Below are 18,252 nucleotides of genomic sequence, written 5' to 3'. Positions count from 1 at the left end.
TATCAAAATTAAAGGATAATGACATAAAAATTTTAAGGATAACAACGGATACAAAATTAATTAAATCATCAATATCTTAATATGGTGTATGGTCACCTCAGACAGATACGCATACCTCACATCTTGATTTCATGAACTTTACTATTGTGCTGATCAAATCTTGTGATATTGCACATCACTCTTCTAAAAGTGCAATTTTCAGCTCCTGGAAGGTCCAGAGAGGAATTTGGCATGCTAAAATTTGGAGCCCTAAAATTTGGAGCATTCCACACATGCTCAATCGGGTTCAAGTTGGCTGAGTAAGGTGGTCAGTCCATTCAAGTAATAACTTCTGTTTGCAAGTATTCTGAGACCATATATGCTCAATGAGGGCGAGCATTGTAATCCGTTAGCAAAAACTCTGGACCAGCAGCACACCTTAACCTTTTAACTGTCATGCCCGAGATAATCTCGGGCACAGCACTGGTGTTCGAAAATGTCACGCCCGAGTATTACTCGGGGTATTTTTTTTTTTTTTTGAGTGCATCGTATTGTTATACACGAATATATATCAGGAGACGTTTATTTCGGCTTCATCTCTTTGTCAAACCCAACTGAATCTCCGGAAAAGTTAATGTGCGCTCAGTTCAATAGATGACAGCACTTTACTGAAAATTTCAAAGGTTAGAGGTTATAAATTCTTTGGTTCAAAGTGCATGGGATCTTTTTGTTGTAAAATGGCATCCAGTTCTTTGAAACGTTATATAGATGATTTAGATTCTTCAACCGAAGATGAAGGATGTGTGTTTGATGAGCAGTATTCATGATACTTCCATGGTCAGCCTCAAAAATAAAAAAATGGAGATATACTCAAGCCGAAGATTGTTTCTAATTACAGTCTAACTATGGGTGGTGTAGATCGCTGTGATTAGGAAATATCATTTCATCCAACAATCCGAAAACATCAGAAAAAATATTATAAAAAGATATTTTTACATTTACTAGACAAGGTACTCTGGAACTCATATTTGCTCTATAAAAATGTAGTTGAAAAACGTATTACATTTTTAGAATTTCAAATCCAAGTTGAAGAAGAGCTTTTACATAAATATGATGATGCAGCTTCTGGACAAAAGAATGCTGGCAGACCACCTACAATAGATAACCCTGCCCGTCTTACTGAACGACATTTTATATCCCATATTCCTCCTACTCCTGCGAAACGTGAGCCTAGACAGTGCAAAGTGTGTTGTTCGAAAAAGATAAAAATGGGGAAAAGATAAGGAAGGAATCCCGATTCTGGCGTAGTGATTGTGGAGTTGGTTTGTGCTTGGAAAAGTGTTTCCAGTTGTACCACACATGACTGAATTACTGAACTACTAATAGGTATTCACTTATATTTATTTATTTTTTAGAAAATAATTAATTGTTTTCATTATTAGAAAATAGTGCTCCACTAGAAGCGAACTTTACAACTGCCATGTTGAGTGGCAGCCACCTCAAGCAAATACGCAGTGGCTACAAAACTTTAAAAAGTTTACCCATGTACTTCAAAATATCAATTTTTAACTACTTAAGAATGTTTTATTTTGTACTAAATATTTGATTTTTGCAATAAAAAAATTTGACAATTTGTGTACCCAAATCATCAAAATAACTTGACAGTTAAAGGGTTAACAGCTAACCTGGGATTCCAATACCACACAGTTACAGAGCGTCCCTGAAAGATATGGAGCTCAGAATGGATTTGTCATGATTCCTCCCCAAACCATTAAACCGTGTTCGCAGAAATGGAATATTCATGGACAAAGGAAGGCAAGTTGCACATTCTTTCCTCTCTTCTGATCAAAACACGTCTAGTGTCACTGTTCAGACTATATCTGGACTCATCAGTAAAAAATACTTGTTAGTAAACAAACAATTTTGAGGCCAGTCATCTTGGCTCCACTGAACATGACGATGGCACCAGTTTAAATGGGCCCTGTGGAAACTGGATAGAGTAGGACACAAAACACTGGTTTTCTTGCACAGTCCAACCTCCTTAAGCCTTCGTACAGCAGTAGAACGGTTAATTCAAGTTCCTGTGGCAGCCTCAAGGTCTAAAAACAAATCTCTTGTAGTTGCTCCTCAGTTTTTTTGAGCTTATAACTACAGAAAATGGTCTTCTGATATAGTCGTTATTCTTGGTCACCTTTTGACCAGGCTGTCAACTGATCAAGTGCTTAAAAAGTGGCTCCAAACTCTTGATATGACACTTAGAGGGATATTCAAATCTTGGGCGACCTCCATTTGTGTTTGACATCCCTTGGTTCTGCCAATTATTCACCACTTTTGACCTTCACTTAAAGGATACTGATCCCTCTCAGAAACCGTAATCAATTTAAGCAACACTGCAAACCGGAATTCCAACATGTGTCCATTGCGCACCCCATTGTTAGTCACCAAATTTGCATATTTCCAGCACTAACAAGAATGTGGAAGTGCAATTTGTTTATTTAACATAAATAATTACAGCATTGGCACTGGTTGCAACATTAGCAAACTGGTTGCAACATTAGTGAACTGGTTGCTTAGTGAACAACTTAGTGAACTTTGCAAACTGGTTGCAACTTAGTGAGCATATTTTTTCTCATTATCCTTTAATGAACAGCATAATAAACATGTTTCACTGATATAGTAGTAACATTAAAGGCATATAACATGAAGTAAGGAAAGGGAATATTTTTCCTACTGTATATTAATACATTATATTTTAAGTACCCTCAACATTTCCAGCTATTTTCCTTCTTAGTAAATTATAGTGTTCGACAGCAATTTATTGGTATTTTGAAGAACAAAACTAAATCAGTTAAATAAATTTTAAACTACATGATAATGTCAGTTATTAGTTTTATAAACAAATAAAAGTTTTGCATGTTTTTACATGCAAAATTTATTATGTATATATAAAGCTAATTTTATTTATGTATGTATAAAGCTTGATAGAAATATGTTTCTAAACTTCAAAAGAGTTAGGAAATAAATAATAAATAAATAATAAAACATCTTCAATAAAACTTAACACTTTCAAAGTGAATTTAGTCCAATATTTAAAGCCAATTTTGATACTAGGTATCCTCCTTTCTTTAACAGAAGTCTGGTAGAAAGTAACTGTGATTTCATCATGTAAAAATTGCAGAAATCAATTCCAATAAAAACAGGAACCACTGCCAAATATAACAATAAATGCGAGCATTTTTCAACAAAACAATTAGTAATTAGTATAAATCTATGCATTAATTCTATAAACAATAATATAGAACCAGAAGCATTTTCTACCCATGCTTTAAAATCTTCAGTATTTCTTTCTGGTTAACCATTGCCCACGCAAGCAATAAAAACAAATATATTTCATGTTTCCCGCAACACAAATGCAAACATTTAAATCAGTTTTCAGGTGTTAAAGTAGAAACTGAAAAATAAAATTGCACCTTTTTTTTTTTTTTTTTTTTTTTTTGGGTTGTGGTAATTAAATTTATTACAAAGTCACAATGAAACTCTATTTTTAAACAATTTTTAAAACATGATGTCACTATTTTTTGCAATTTCATATTCATGTTATACTTGTTTTTTATTTACTTTGTATTATTCTGAATTTATTTTTACAATGTTTTATTATAAATTAGAATATTTTTCAGTTATATTTCAAACAATTTTTTGTTAATGTATAAATAAATTATATATAATCCTGTACAAATAATGTATAATTAAATGTGTATAAAATAATTACATATATTTATTTATCTGTAAGAAAATACATTTATATAATAAATGTACATTATTAATTATACACATTTATTTATTTATTTTTACATTTGCTTATGTATAAATAAATGTGTGTAGTTATTTGGTTTTAGTGCACAAAATTCTACATGAATAATCACTGAAATTTTGCATATAATTCAGTCAGAATTTAGGATATTTGCCATAAGAATTACTGTTTTTAGTATGCTCTACATTCCAAAATAAATCATCACATATTATTAAACAATTTTCAAACAAAAACTTAATTTTCATTTTCAACACTAATCACGAAAATTAAAGAAGATAGCATTAAAGTTGTGTGTGTATATTTAAGAATATCGTGTGACTGACATATATCATTTCTGCAATTAATCAAATTCTAATATAGACTGCTTTTTTCAAATTTGAAAGCTTCACAGAAAATTAATTTTACAGTTGAATTTATTGAGGAATCTACAACTTAATTTCTTCCTTTTTTTCCCCCTTAATATTCATTATTTGAAATAAAAGACCTAAAATGATTTTAGGTCTTACATATATTTAACATTTCATTGTTGAATTATTATGAAAAAACACCATGAACTAAGTCAACTGAATGAGAAAAAGACCAACATAAATCTCTAGGAAATCAAGAAAACAGTACTTCTTATGGCAAAACTTTATAAACCAAAAAAAAAAAAAAAAAAGAAAAAAAAAAGAAAGAGGAGCGAAGAACCTGTCACAAAAGCATTAAAAACATCAGTACATATTATATAAATTTATATAGTTACCCTTAATTCAATGCACTTGTCTTTATGCTTTTTTTCAGCATCTTTGAACATACTATCTTCAAGCTGTTTTTTCCAATCTCTGATTTTTTCTTTCAAAACATTTTCTCGTCCTACAGCTTCATCATGCTCTCGTGTCAATAACTTTACATCTTTTGTTAATTTATCTATATTGCTTCAAAAATTAAATTTTATGTAAGAATAATCAAACAACTCTTTAAATAGAAATTCAATTCACAAAAATTCTTAATTGCATTACTTATTAATTTATTAACACATAATATATGTCACAAACCACAGATTCAGTTTCATTGGCTTATTTGTTTAAGAATCTTCAAATTAGAGAAAAAGAATGTTCAGAACAGATTGGCATCTTCTGGCAATGCATAATGTTATATGGAGGAAAAACACAACCAATTTCAATTTTAAAATTATGGGGAAACTTAACCTTAGATTGCTGTTAGTGAAGACCATTTTGTTACCTATTATTAAGACAAAAATGAGGAAAAAAATAAGGTAATAAATAGGCAATCACTGCATATCTATTAAAGCCCATTAAAAAAGAGAAAATAGTACATTAATATTTTAGGAAATAAATTTTATTGTAAAATACTAACTTCAATAAAGATCTGATGTCACAATCTCCAACTTTACTTTTTAATGTTTGGCATTTTTCCCTCATTTGGCCAATCTTCTCAATTATTTCTATAAGTTTCATATTATCTTCTAAATCCCGGTATTTCAGCTACAAATAAATGATACACAAAGTAAAATATCAGCTTACAACTCACTAAACTTCCAAACTTTAAAACAAGGACTATTTTAAAACAAAAGCAAAAATAAATCTTATTTTAAAATCCACTGAATTGCATACACATATTAAATCCAATTACTTAAACTGCTTTGAGCTTTTTTGGCTAATTTTTTAAGAACATTCAAGCAATATCTCTATTCTGATTTTGAAATTTCAGGCTTCAGAAAACTTGCCTTTTCATACTAGCATACCTTTGGCTTACTCTAAAAATGTGTTTTTTATTTTTATTTTTATTTATTTATTTTTTCTTTTTTAATTCATATTCTATTTTTTTTTCCTACAACCCTTTTCATTTGTATAGTTTTGAGTAATTATTCCCATAAATTTTTGTTATTTATTGCTAGAAGCTTTTATTCTCTTCTTCCCCCATTACTGTTGGTGGTGTATAACTACACTGGTGTGCAAAAATTAAGGACGAAGTCGAAAAATTAGCATATCAGCTGAACGAAGAGGCAGAGCGGACAGAAAGACAAATCGGGAGATTAAGTAAGGTGATGTAAGGTAGGACATGTGCAGATATGCAGGTAGACGTAATGAGGGAGTGTCTGAGTAGTATAAAGCATGTTGTCGGTGTAAGATCAGTATTTCTGGCAAAGAGATTGCACGCCGTATAGCAGTTAAAATCACACCGAGTTGCTGCCTCAGCGAGAAATGGCGAATAATCAATCTGTTAGACGACATCTGGATGCTTTTACCCGAGGTCGAATCATTGGGAAGTTGGAGGAAGGCCGCAGTGTGACAAGTGCAGCTGCAGAGTTCGGAATTGCTCACAGCATCGTTTCACGACTTTGGAGACAATTTCAAACTACAGGAACAGCTATCCGGGGGTTTAGTAGTGGTCGTCCACGAGGAACCACACCCGCAGATGACCGGTATATTGCCTTACAGGCCAGAAGAAACAGGCGGCAGACAGTGAGAGAAATCGCTAGACACACGACACAGGCGACTGGATGACCGATATCGTTTTACCGTGGCCAGAAGACTGCACGGTGGTGGTCTGTTTGCACGACGTCCTGTATGGTGTGTACCTCTAACCTCTAACACCTGCCCATCGGAGAAGGCGTTCTCTGTGGTGCCGGGAACACCGGAATTGGAGAGACAATGAATGGGGACGAGTACTCTTTACAGATGAGAGCAGATTCAGTCTGAGTAGCGATTCTCATCGCATACTCATCTGGAGAGCGGGGAAGCCTCAATCATCCCTCGAACATCATTGAAAGGGACAGGTATGGAGGCGGCGGTGTTCTCGTTTAGGGAGGCATCATGCTTGGTAGTCGTACAGACCTTCACGTCTTCGACGCAGGTTCAGTCAACGGGACCCGTTATTGTAACGAGATTCTTCTTCCATATGTGCGTCTTTTTAGAGGCGCTATGGGTCCGCAGTTCCTTTTCATGGACGACAATGCACCATGTCATCGCACAGTAGCTGCCGAACAGCTCTTAGAGAGTGAGGATATTGAACGTATGGATTGGCTGGCACGATCTCCGGATCTCAATCCCATTGAGCATGTATGGGATTTTTTAGGTAGATGCTTGGCAGCTCGTACCTTACCACCAGTAACGATTCCGGAGCTTCGATTGGCGCTGCAAGACGAATGGGCAGCAATGCCTCAACAACTCATTGACACCCTCATTCTCAGCATGGGCAGACGCTGTGAAACCTGCCTAGCAGTCAGGGGAGATCCTATCCCCTATTAAAGACCGGATGTTTCTTGCTGGACACCCATCACAGGGATGTTTTGGCCTTCAGTCGCATTGCGCTCTGTGCTACTTTTTCAATAAAGCTTCTTTTTATCCATCTGATTTCTCTTTTAGTAAGTGTTGCTTACATTACTCATGTCCTTACGTATTGGGGATCTTACGGTATTAAATGTGTTGATTTGGAAAGCTTTTGTACAAAGTTATATTGAAAAAACCGTCTCGTCCTTAATTTTTGCACACCAGTGTATTTTCAGTTTTCTCATATCACTTTTCATGGATAAAAATAAAATTTCCAAGTATTCATAAAAGAAAAAAAAAAAAAAAAAAAAACTAAAGACTGAATTTTGTCTAGATTTAGAGAGGTTAAATACTTATACCGAACCACGCTTGGATATACTTTCATCTGAGGCAAGAGGTAAATGTGCACTCTTATTCGTTCTATTAAATTAATTATATTTCCTCATTTTTATATTAAAAAAATATAACTATTTTAAATCACAATATCTTAGTTTTTCAATCACAGTTTTAGGTATTCAGGAAAATAATATATGTAATGATAAATGATTTAAAATACTATAAAAGTAAACAGCATATAACATTGAAGTAATGTAAGTAGTACTACTGAAGTTACTATAAAAAGCATTGCATTAATTTTCAAGTTTTTTTTTAAATTTAATTTGCTTGCTTTTAATGAAGCACAATCCTCAATTTACCATTATTCAAATCATGGAGAGTGCACAGACGATTTTTACTTTCCTCCCTCCAGAAAACTTAATGCTTCCATACTTGCTATAGCTCTACCCTAACGCTAAGGTTAACTTAGCAACAGAAACTGCCAATATTAAAAAAATTCTTAATGCAATCAAAATTAAATATAAATAAACTAAACTATTGTTAGCATTTAATTAGTTCCTTTACTAAAAACACATTCCGTCAAACATTAATTGTTAGTTACTTGCTTTATTCAGAAACATTACCGTCAACATTACTGCTAAAAAACTTACAGTTCAAAAATATTATCGTTCTGATTCAGAAACATTACCGTCAACATTACTGCTCAAAAACTTACAGTTCAAAAATATTATCGTTCTGAAAAAAACTGTTGTTGCCAATCGGGAAAATACATTTTTAAAAAAAATTAATACGTTGCGTTTACATTCGGGCATCCTGACTTAGTTACGACCTCGGAACATTAAGAACTTATATTTAAAAAAATTAAATCTGTAATATTAATGTTTATAGTTCGAAAGTCTTTAGTTGTCATATAGATTCACCGTCGTTTTCTATTCTTTTTCCGTGTCCTAGTTTTAGTAATATGCGGCATGTTGTTATCGTTATCCTTAGTAACACTAATGTCATCACCATGATCATCGTCTTCTTCTGATTCAGCTTGACACTACCATGACTTTAATTGGCTCACATGAGCTGTCGTACTAAAGAAATGTCCTTTCACCTTCTCTTCTAATTGAGTCACTCTATAGGTATCACTTGGTAAAACTTCTGTAACTACCAAAGGTCCTTGATACTTTTGTTGTGTTTTGGTTGATTCTCCAGTTGATTTAGGTACTCTTCTCATAACTACTATTTCTCCTCGTTCAAATGTTAAAGAATTACTTTTCTTCTTGTCATAATTTGCTTTCATTTTCATCTGCATATCTTTAATTCTCTTTCTAGCTTCATTTTGTAAGATTACTGAATTCTCCCATTCATTTGCGTCTTCATCTGTAATCATCCTCATCAATCCGTCGTTAAATTTTGGTGAATAACCGTGAAGCATTTCGAAAGGAGTTTTATTTGTAGTCTTATTTATCATATTGTTTAAATTTCTTTTGCATTTCTTAATCTTTTTGTCCCAGTCTCTATGATTCGGATTTTCCATACTCGTTTTAATCGTAGCCAAAATTCTTCGATTTGCTCTTTCCACAATTCCATTACCACTTGGATGTTGAGTTGAATTGAGTGTATGACTGATTCCATTATTTTGACAGTACTCTCGAAATTCCTTCGCTGTGAAACATGTTCCTCTATCGCTGATAATTTTTTCTGGTAACCCAAAATCATCTACAAAACTCTTCAATGCAACTAACACATACTTGGTTGCAGTACTTTTCATAGGATATAAGCGTGTAAATCTCGTAAAATTATCAATTATTACAAATAATTCTGTATTTCCTCTTGAACTTTTTACAAATGGTCCTAAATGATCTATATGTACAATTGCAAAAGGTCTTCTACCAGGTCTAATTGGATGCAGTACTCCTTGTTTCTTACCACTAGGCATTTTATTTACTAGGCATTCGAAACACATCGAAATGTGACGCATAACATATCGTTTCATCCCTTTAAACCAGTATGATTCCTTGATTTTGGCAACAGTTCTATCTGCTGAAAAATGTCCCAAAAGATCGTGAAATTTTACTACAATACCTTTTCTCATCGATTTAGGTATGACATATAACAATTTCTCCTTTTCCTGATCTTTCACTTTACGAAACAATCGATTATTCTTCAAGACGTAACTTTCAGTTACATATTTCTCTACATTCATTCTATCATTTATCTTTTTCTTTAAAATGTCTATTAATTTGCATAATTCTGGATCTGAATGCTGAATCATAAGAATTTGTTCATCTATCGTTAGCGTTAAACAAACTTCCAAGTTGTTTTCAATTATAGAGTCTAAAGTTTCTTCTGGCTGATGAACTGGCGATTGGCTCAATGCATCTATGTGACTCATTTTTTTACCTTGCCTGTGCTTTATTTCAAGATTGTATTCCTGGATCAGATTACTCTACCTTGCTATCTGAGGATTTGAAGTTTTCTTTGCGTTTAAATAAACTAAAGCTTGGCAGTCTGTAATTACCGTAAATCAGATTCCAATTAAAAATTGTCAAAGTCGTGTCAAAGTCCAAACTATAGCCATTAATTCTAATTTGCTTGAATGATAATTCTTTTCTGTTTCTGTTGTCCCTTTACTTACACAATAAACTAAATGCCACTTTCTATCTTTACCTTTTTGCAACAGCATTCCTGCCAGTCCTTTGTTGCTCACGTCTGTGTGCACTTCAGTCTCTGCTTCGGAATTATATAATGCTAGTATTGGTTTATTAGTTAAATGATCCTTTAAAGTACTGAATGCTTCTTGCTGATCTTCGTTCCAACGAAATGTTTCATCCTTCCTCGTCAGTCTCGTTAGCGGCTCAGCTTTCTCTGCGTATTTCGGTACAAACCTTCTAAAGAAACTTGTAAGACCTAAAAATTGTTTAACTTCATGTTCATTTGTTGGTTTAGGAAAGTTTAATATGGCTCGTACTTTTCTTGGTCCAGGTTGCATACCATTTGATTTTATTAGAAATCCCAAATACTCAACTTCATCTTTTCCAAATTCGCATTTTGTCAGTTTCAATGTCAGCATTGCTTCTCTCAATCTATCAAACACTTTCCTAAGTTTTTCCATCATTTCTTCCCAAGATTTAGCCGGAATTAATATGTCGTCCAAATAGCACAATACTTCTTTATTAAGCAATGGACCTAAAACTTGATTCATAAGTCTCTGAAATTCTGCAGGTGCATTAGCTAACCCAAAGATCATACGTTCAAAGTGACCAGTATCATCTGGAGTGATGAAAGCTGTTTTCAGTTTCGCTTCTTCAGTTAAAGGAATCTGCAAATATCCATGAGCTAAGTCCAATGTAGTGAAAACTTTACACTCACTAAGACATTCAAGGAGATCATCTATCCTAGGGAGTGGAAATTTATCTTTAACAGTTTGCGAATTCAATCTATCACTAATCGTAATTCACCTGTTTTTTCTTTATGAGTAAAACTGGACTAGCATATGGAGATCTTGTTTCAGTAACAATTCCATATTTCTTCCATTCATTTATTATCTTCTTTATAGAAGCACGCTCTTCGGCATTGGTTTTATACGACTTCATGCAAATAGGCTTACTCCCTTCAATTTCTTTAATATCCATTTTTGTTAAGTTTGTACACCCTAATTCCTCCATATTTAATGCAAAACAATCTCGATACTCATTTATCAAATGTAAAACTTCCTGTTTTCTCTCTGGCGTAATATTGTTATTAACTTTAATTTCTTCTAAAGTAATCGGTCTCTTAAACTTTTTAATTTCATTTATTATCAGTATTTCCTTTTGACTTGAATTTTCAGTTTTCTGATCTGAACAACATAACCGTTATTTATTTCATCAGTTTTAACTTTCACGAAATTAACCATATTACTTTCGATTTGAGTTTCTTGGGAAGCCTTCAGTTTAATTCGCGGAGTGTTCCTATCATTTTGCAACTGTGAAAATGGGCAGTCATTAGCATAGCGTATGTGCAAGATATTACCTATCTTGGCATATGCAATATGCGGTAAATCAATCCATGTTCGACCAACTAATAAGTCACATGGTTGCGTTTCATCTCCTACAATTAGAACTGTTATGTCCTTTCCTTCCACATTGTCAATCTCTAAGTTAACAGTTACTTTACCCAATGTTCTAGCGGCTGGTTTATTCTGGTTCCCAAAGCCAAACAATTCCTCCACATCAGGTTTTACAATAAGATTCAGTGTCTTAGCCGCAGACTGTTTCAATAAACACGAACTAGAACCCATATCTATGATTGCAGTAATTTCTTCTCCATTATTGATGCGAGCATACTTTAAATATACAGCTGGTGAAACACCTGAATTCTGGTCCACGGATAAATAAGTTTTAACATTTGTCAAGTCTGGATTCTTAGACGTACACTTTTTAAAAGTATGACCCTTTTCATTACATTTCCTGCAAATAATTTCTTTTTTAGGCTGAGGACAATCCATCGCTATATGTCCATAACCATTACAATTGAAGCATTTCGGCTCACCCTTTTCATTGCGGATACCAGGATTATATTCCCTTTTCCTTTCGTCTGTTTTATAAAATTTATCTCTCAGATTGTATTTCTTATCAAAACTGTTTTTAAAACCCACTTTGAAATTACCATCTGTCTGCATGGAATCTTTAACATATCTTTGTCTTGAATACTGATTATAGGATCATTCATAAGATTTAGAACCAGATTTGGGCTTAGAATTATGCCTAAAAGTTTTATTTTCTACTTGAAGTACTTTTATCCCTGCCCGAATATTTTCATATTCATCTAGTTTTTCAGCCAACTCTTCAGGATTAATGAATTTAGACCAATCATCAATGAAATGGTCTCGGATAGCAGCGGGGACCCTCTTCTTTAATTGATCAGTAATAATAAGTTGTTTTAAAGAGTCAAAATCTGTTACATTTAATCCAGCAAGCCACTCTTCAAAATAATTTTTTAATTCAAACGTGAAGTCCTTCCACGTATTACGCAACGTTTTAATATGATCAACGAACTTTTGCCGAAACTGTTCAGGGCTTAACTTAAATTTTCTCAGTAGCAGTTGTTTAACGTGCTTATAGTCGTTAGCTTTCTGTTCTGATTCACGGGCAATTAATTGAGTTATTTCATAAGGCAATAGACCCAACAGCTGAGAAACCCAGTTTTGTTCTTCTAACCCAATACGTTGTACCTGTCTCTCAAATAAAACTAAATAAAAACTTATATCACCTTCATTCAAATCATACTTATGCATTAATTTACTCATATCACAAATATTACTTCTACTAACATTAGAAGAAACAGAATCATTTACATTACTACTTCTGATTTCCGCTTCTATTTTCAATTTTTCTAGTTCAAAAGTTTTTTGCTTATCTTTTTCCATAATTTCCATTTCAAATGCTCTTTGCTTATCTTTTTGTAAAATTTCTAACTTTTCCCTGTCTAAACGATCATTTATAATTCTATCTAGCATTTGTTTAGTAAAGTCTCCGTTATAATTCTTACTATTCAAAATCATATCTCTTAAGCCTACAATTTTAATATCAGAAGTGACATCTACATCAAGTTCCAAAGCAAGTTCTTTTAAATCACATTTTTTGCCTCTTGCCAAATAAGCCATCTTAGACTTCAATTTTCAAATACTAATACAATAATTATACTTAAGTTCTTTCCGTTTAATACTTAGACATAACATAAACAGTTTATAAATTCACGTACCTTTCTACTTTCAGTTTTGGCGAGTTTCCACATTCAGTTTAGGCTTAGCATACGTTAAGGCAATACGTTGTTAAATCTAGATAATAATTCTAGTTTATCCCACTTCTGAAATGTTAGCATTTAATTAGTTCCTTTACTAAAAACACATTCCGTCAAACATTAATTGTTAGTTACTTGCTTTATTCAGAAACATTACCGTCAACATTACTGCTCAAAAACTTACAGTTCAAAAATATTATCGTTCTGAAAAAAAATGTTGTTGCCAATCGGGAAAATACATTTTTAAAAAAAAATTAATATGTTGTGTTTACATTATATTCATCTATCATCTTTAAAAGATCTAATCATGCTTTAAGATCCAGAATTATTTGAACAGGATGATTTTTATAACTAGATATTTGGGATATCATATTTACTACTGGTATTTACTTGCATTGGGGATTTTCACAGTTTCAGATATAAGTTATTTTATAGGTAGCTTTTTATTGTTTAGACTGTCTTATTCCTCCACATCAAAATTCAAACTTTTTGTTTGGATTAAATAATTTAAGAATAACTCAGAAAATCATATCTTGTCGCATTTCTTCATATTCCAGGCTTAGCCCATAATTAAACTTAGATGCCGATTTGCTAAATCTATCCAGCAATAACTGTTGCTATTACATGAATAACCTTACCTGAGAGCAACTGTACGGTTCTACGGGAAATTAAATTTGGATACAGCAAGACAAAAACTTGCACTATGCCTCGATAAACATTGTAATGAGAAATGGAACAGGGCAAACTTTATATAGGAAACCAAGCAAGAAAAGTAATGCAATATATTTCATTTACAGACATTTGATGCTATTCTAATAGTCTTTTGTGCATTAGATTTGCAAGAACAGGTTCTAGACAACCGCCATACTTTCCAAATTCAGTTCATAGACTTTGAAATGCTTGTCATGATCAACTTGAATCCATCTGAATATTAATGGTATTTAATACAGCAGAAATTGCAGTAAGGATTAAAATTCAGGTTAATGGAAAACAGTACAGAATCAATGAAGCAGTTCCCCAGCAAATTCAGTTTACCCATAAATGTAAATCATTACCCATAAACATAAATCAATGTCAGTATCTTAGTTTCAACTATTAAGTTTAATCCGCACTTTCCATGACCCCTATCATAATGGCACGAAGATTATCACCAAATTAGTTTGAAATAAAGTAAAATGACTCTTGCTTGGAAGAATGTCCAATGACTCCAATGGCAGTATTTTCCTCAGTCATATATAAATCAAAAATCGTTACATATGGCCTATGCACAGCTCTTCTTGTAACAAATAAACTAGTTAAGTGATCACTCTTAATGTAAATGTCAGTCCAGTTTTCAAATGTAAGAAATATAAATAATGGTGATACAATAAGACTTGTAAAAAATATCATTTATTAAAACATGACAAATGAAAAACAGAAAGCTGAATGCAGTTTCTCTCCTATTGGCAACACTGTGCTATTTGTATATATTTTGTTATGATTTCTAACTTTATTTACAAATTTATAATATTGTCTACATTAAATCTGTAATATTATCTGCATTAACTATATGCAATTTCATGAATTCATGAATTTTTATGTACTTAGCTAAAGCAACAGCGCCAATGTCATTTTACTTTTACTTAAAATGTGTTCTTGGATCTAATTACAGGCTAAAAAAAAAAATTAAAAAAAAAATATCCCAATATATTAGTTACGTTTTGGTGAGACATAAATCTATATTTAGAATAACGAACCATTGTTTATAAATATATGTTACATATATTGCATTCTTGATTTTAATTCAGCCCATCAAAATAATGTCTTAAAACTTTTCAGTAACGGAAAAACACCCATCTTTCTAGTGTTCAGAAAACTAATATTTGAACTCCATCTAGCCCTAGTGAATCGCGACTTTTTAAAATTAATAATTTTTTGGATGTCAATAAAACTACTCTTTCATCTAAACACCTTCGTTCTGTTTGTTCCTTCTGTCTTGCCCCTTTCTTCAAGGACTGACACTAAGTGATGGTTAGGATTTGAAAACTCTATATATAAAAAGGATGCAACTTCAACAAACCCATCACACTTTAATTGTAGCTTTACTTTTTTAATCTTCATTCAATAAATTATATGTCTGCTCAGTATTTTCACAGAAAAAGGACAATACAGTTATTAAAATGCACCTTAAAAAACTGAAATCTAAGAAGGTAAGTTATTAAACAGATCATAAAAAATTGAAACCTGAAAGGATCAGTAATACATATTACCTCATTATTTATACATATATCAAATACTGATCTCTTATTTTTTTTTACTTCTTTAATATTATGGTAATGATTAGATAATTATAAAAACGAACAATAAAGTACACAATTGTAGAAATCTAGTGATAAAATCTGTGTACTAAATTTACAAATTAAACATATATAAATTATAAACTTAAAAAAGGTGTTTCTAATTAAAAAATTAACATTTTTAGTCAAAATGATTATAAAAATGTAAAAGAAAGGGCTTTTTGTAATTAAGACAGAATTTAGCTTTTTAATTATTGAACACTTACAGCTATTGTACCAAATCTGCATCCTAAAAGGGTACATTAATAAAGATTTTTAAAAAGTAATAATATTGAAAACTCGTATAATTAATCAGATATTTTTAAACAGCTTCATTACTAAAGAAATTAAAATTGTATTAAAATTTGCCGAATTTTTATAGAAAATTCCTAGGTACAAATGATAAGATTTACTTTCTGAGAGGCTATATCTTCATTTAACATCTTTTCCTCAAGAGAGCATTTGTTTATTGCTTCTTTTTTCTTATCTATTTCGCTTGATATATTGCCTAATTTATCTTGGTGCTCCACTAATTTTCTTTCTCTATTCCCCTTGATGTATCTGCAAATATAAATGAAAACTTCAGTATATCTTAAAGTAATGAAATAGAACGTTTTTCCCAAAAAGACATTACATTGGAATGCATATTATATTGAAATACACATAAAAGCAATTTTTCAGAAGGAAAGAAAATCATATCCCCCCTTTTTTTTGTGATTGTTGTTGTTAGTCCAAAGGGGCAATGTGCACCAGAAGGACTATTAATTTTGTAATGCCATTTTGCATTGATTCACTATATCGGTTCACTTTTCAAATTGTTGCCACCAAATATTAGAGCCCTGTATTATATTTAAAGAAATTAAATAATGAAGAATCTGCATAAATGTCCGTACATAGGCTATTTTTTTTTCAACCTCCGATTGGCTATAATGTATCAAATATGAAGGTTGCTACTTTCATATCCGACAGATTTTTGTTGTGCTTTTTAAAAGATTTAATCACATGAAATAGGCTGTTTTATGTCATCCGTTTTAGACTACAATCACGTAATATATTTTAATTTAACATCTGAAGAGAGCTTCTTTCCAACCTTTGCCACCTTTTCAGTGTTAGGAATATCAGAAATCATAGGATAATACGTACAATGTTATTAGTATTTATAGTATTTATTTGGCTTATTATTCTATAATGTACTACATTAGACTCAGCCAATAATTTCCAAAAAAATAAGTTTGAAAATATATCGTATTTTGTCAGAATAGCATTAAACTTAAATGAAATAAATTACTATAAAAATGTATTTTAATGCAAATTTTTAATATACAACAGTTGACCAAAAAAATCAATGCACTGTACCGATCAGATAAATTTTAAAATGCAAAGCTTCTTACTTTTGTATTTCTCTTGATATATCTTCAAGAACCTCCATTTCTTTATCCTCTTCTTTAATCTATTAAAATACCAATTTTAAAATATTATCATTTATCAGCATTATACCACAGGATTCTAGATATTCAGACCAGCTGGAGCTACATTATATTCATATAACTGCACTATAGTTACTATTTAGATAAAATTTATATTTACTATCAGGAAGTGAGGCTTTTTATATTTTATTTCAGAGCAGAGTATACAGTTAGTTTTTGCGATATTTTAAAAATTGGTATGTATTATCCCGTCAGTTGTGAACCTGGCACCAAGCAGCATGATTTAAGTTCTGAATAAGAAATAAGCTAATAACATACTCAATATTTGTGCATTCATCTAAGATAATTCCAATTTATTCCCAAAAGACCACATTTTATTTTTATGAATAAGGATATAAATTAACTTTTATTGCTTCCCCCCTTACATTTTGAATTTAAAAAAAAAAAAAAAAAAAAAAGGAGATTAAAATTTGGAACCTGCTTTCTACAAAATATCAAGGAGAGGATTATTTTCAAAGTTATGGGATCCAACCATCAAAAAATGAGCATCAGTGGACACACACAAAATTCCATGTAACGCAAATGACTAGTGCACCATTGTAAAAGCTTTGCTAACTTTCATTGTTCGATGGTAGCCAACTTTCACATACTAACATGCAAGTATTAATAGTATACAGGATAGTATGTAAGTATTTTAAAATTTTATAAGATCTTATTTTTACCTATAAAAATGCATACCAAAAAGAACACATCAAAATGCTAGTTGAAATCAACTGACAGCAGTTACTCTGAAAAAACTGGTTACATAAAGAAGAAATTAACCTAATACAGTACAAAGTCTTTAATCCGGACTCGTCAGGACTTCGGTGATTCCGGATTAGGGGTTTTTCTGGGTTGTAGATCATCAATTTAAATCTGGTAAGATGGCATGCAGAAATTATAAAATTAAAAATATGAAACCGTAATTTATGAAATAAAGAGCAATTATGATCTAAAGGGTATCATAATTTACAAAAAAAAGCTTAATATTTATTTGTTTACTTTATTAAACATTTCTTTCAATGTAAGTTGTTTAAGTTGCTTTGTTTTTTGTGCTAATACTTTCTCTTTAATTCTATAAACAGACATAATTTCTCGTTCAGTTCCACTGTTCAAGCCCTGTAATTGCTGTGTCGAGAATACTGACTAAATTGTCAATCGAAATTTTTTCGTTTCCAATGACCCTCTCTATCACTTTCTTCGCTATCAGAAGCGGTACATCGAAACATGCTTTCGCTTTGTAGATCCTTTGGCAGCTCCAGAATTGGAAACTCTTTTTGACATAATCGAAAGTTCAAGCT

General features: G+C 31.9%; 1 protein-coding gene across 2 annotated transcripts in view; it reads right to left on the bottom strand.

Annotated features, from left to right (window-relative positions):
* Positions 1–18,252, bottom strand: part of rad50 (DNA repair protein rad50) — a 100,881-nt gene that overhangs the window by 13,395 nt on the left and 69,234 nt on the right. For both annotated transcript variants that reach the window (XM_035364934.2, XM_035364935.2), the window contains exons 30-33: positions 16,877–16,935; positions 15,899–16,046; positions 5,147–5,274; positions 4,533–4,704 (exon numbers count right to left, since the gene is read on the bottom strand). In XM_035364934.2, coding sequence (XP_035220825.2) covers positions 4,533–4,704; positions 5,147–5,274; positions 15,899–16,046; positions 16,877–16,935 — 507 coding nt within the window. The remainder of the gene's footprint in view (positions 1–4,532; positions 4,705–5,146; positions 5,275–15,898; positions 16,047–16,876; positions 16,936–18,252) is intronic.

This window comes from Stegodyphus dumicola, chromosome 6, assembly GCF_044657685.1.
Source record: "Stegodyphus dumicola isolate Sdum_Otavi_A_Nest chromosome 6, ASM4465768v1".
NCBI lineage: Eukaryota > Metazoa > Arthropoda > Arachnida > Araneae > Eresidae > Stegodyphus > Stegodyphus dumicola.
This window is presented reverse-complemented; position numbering and strand designations above follow the sequence as displayed.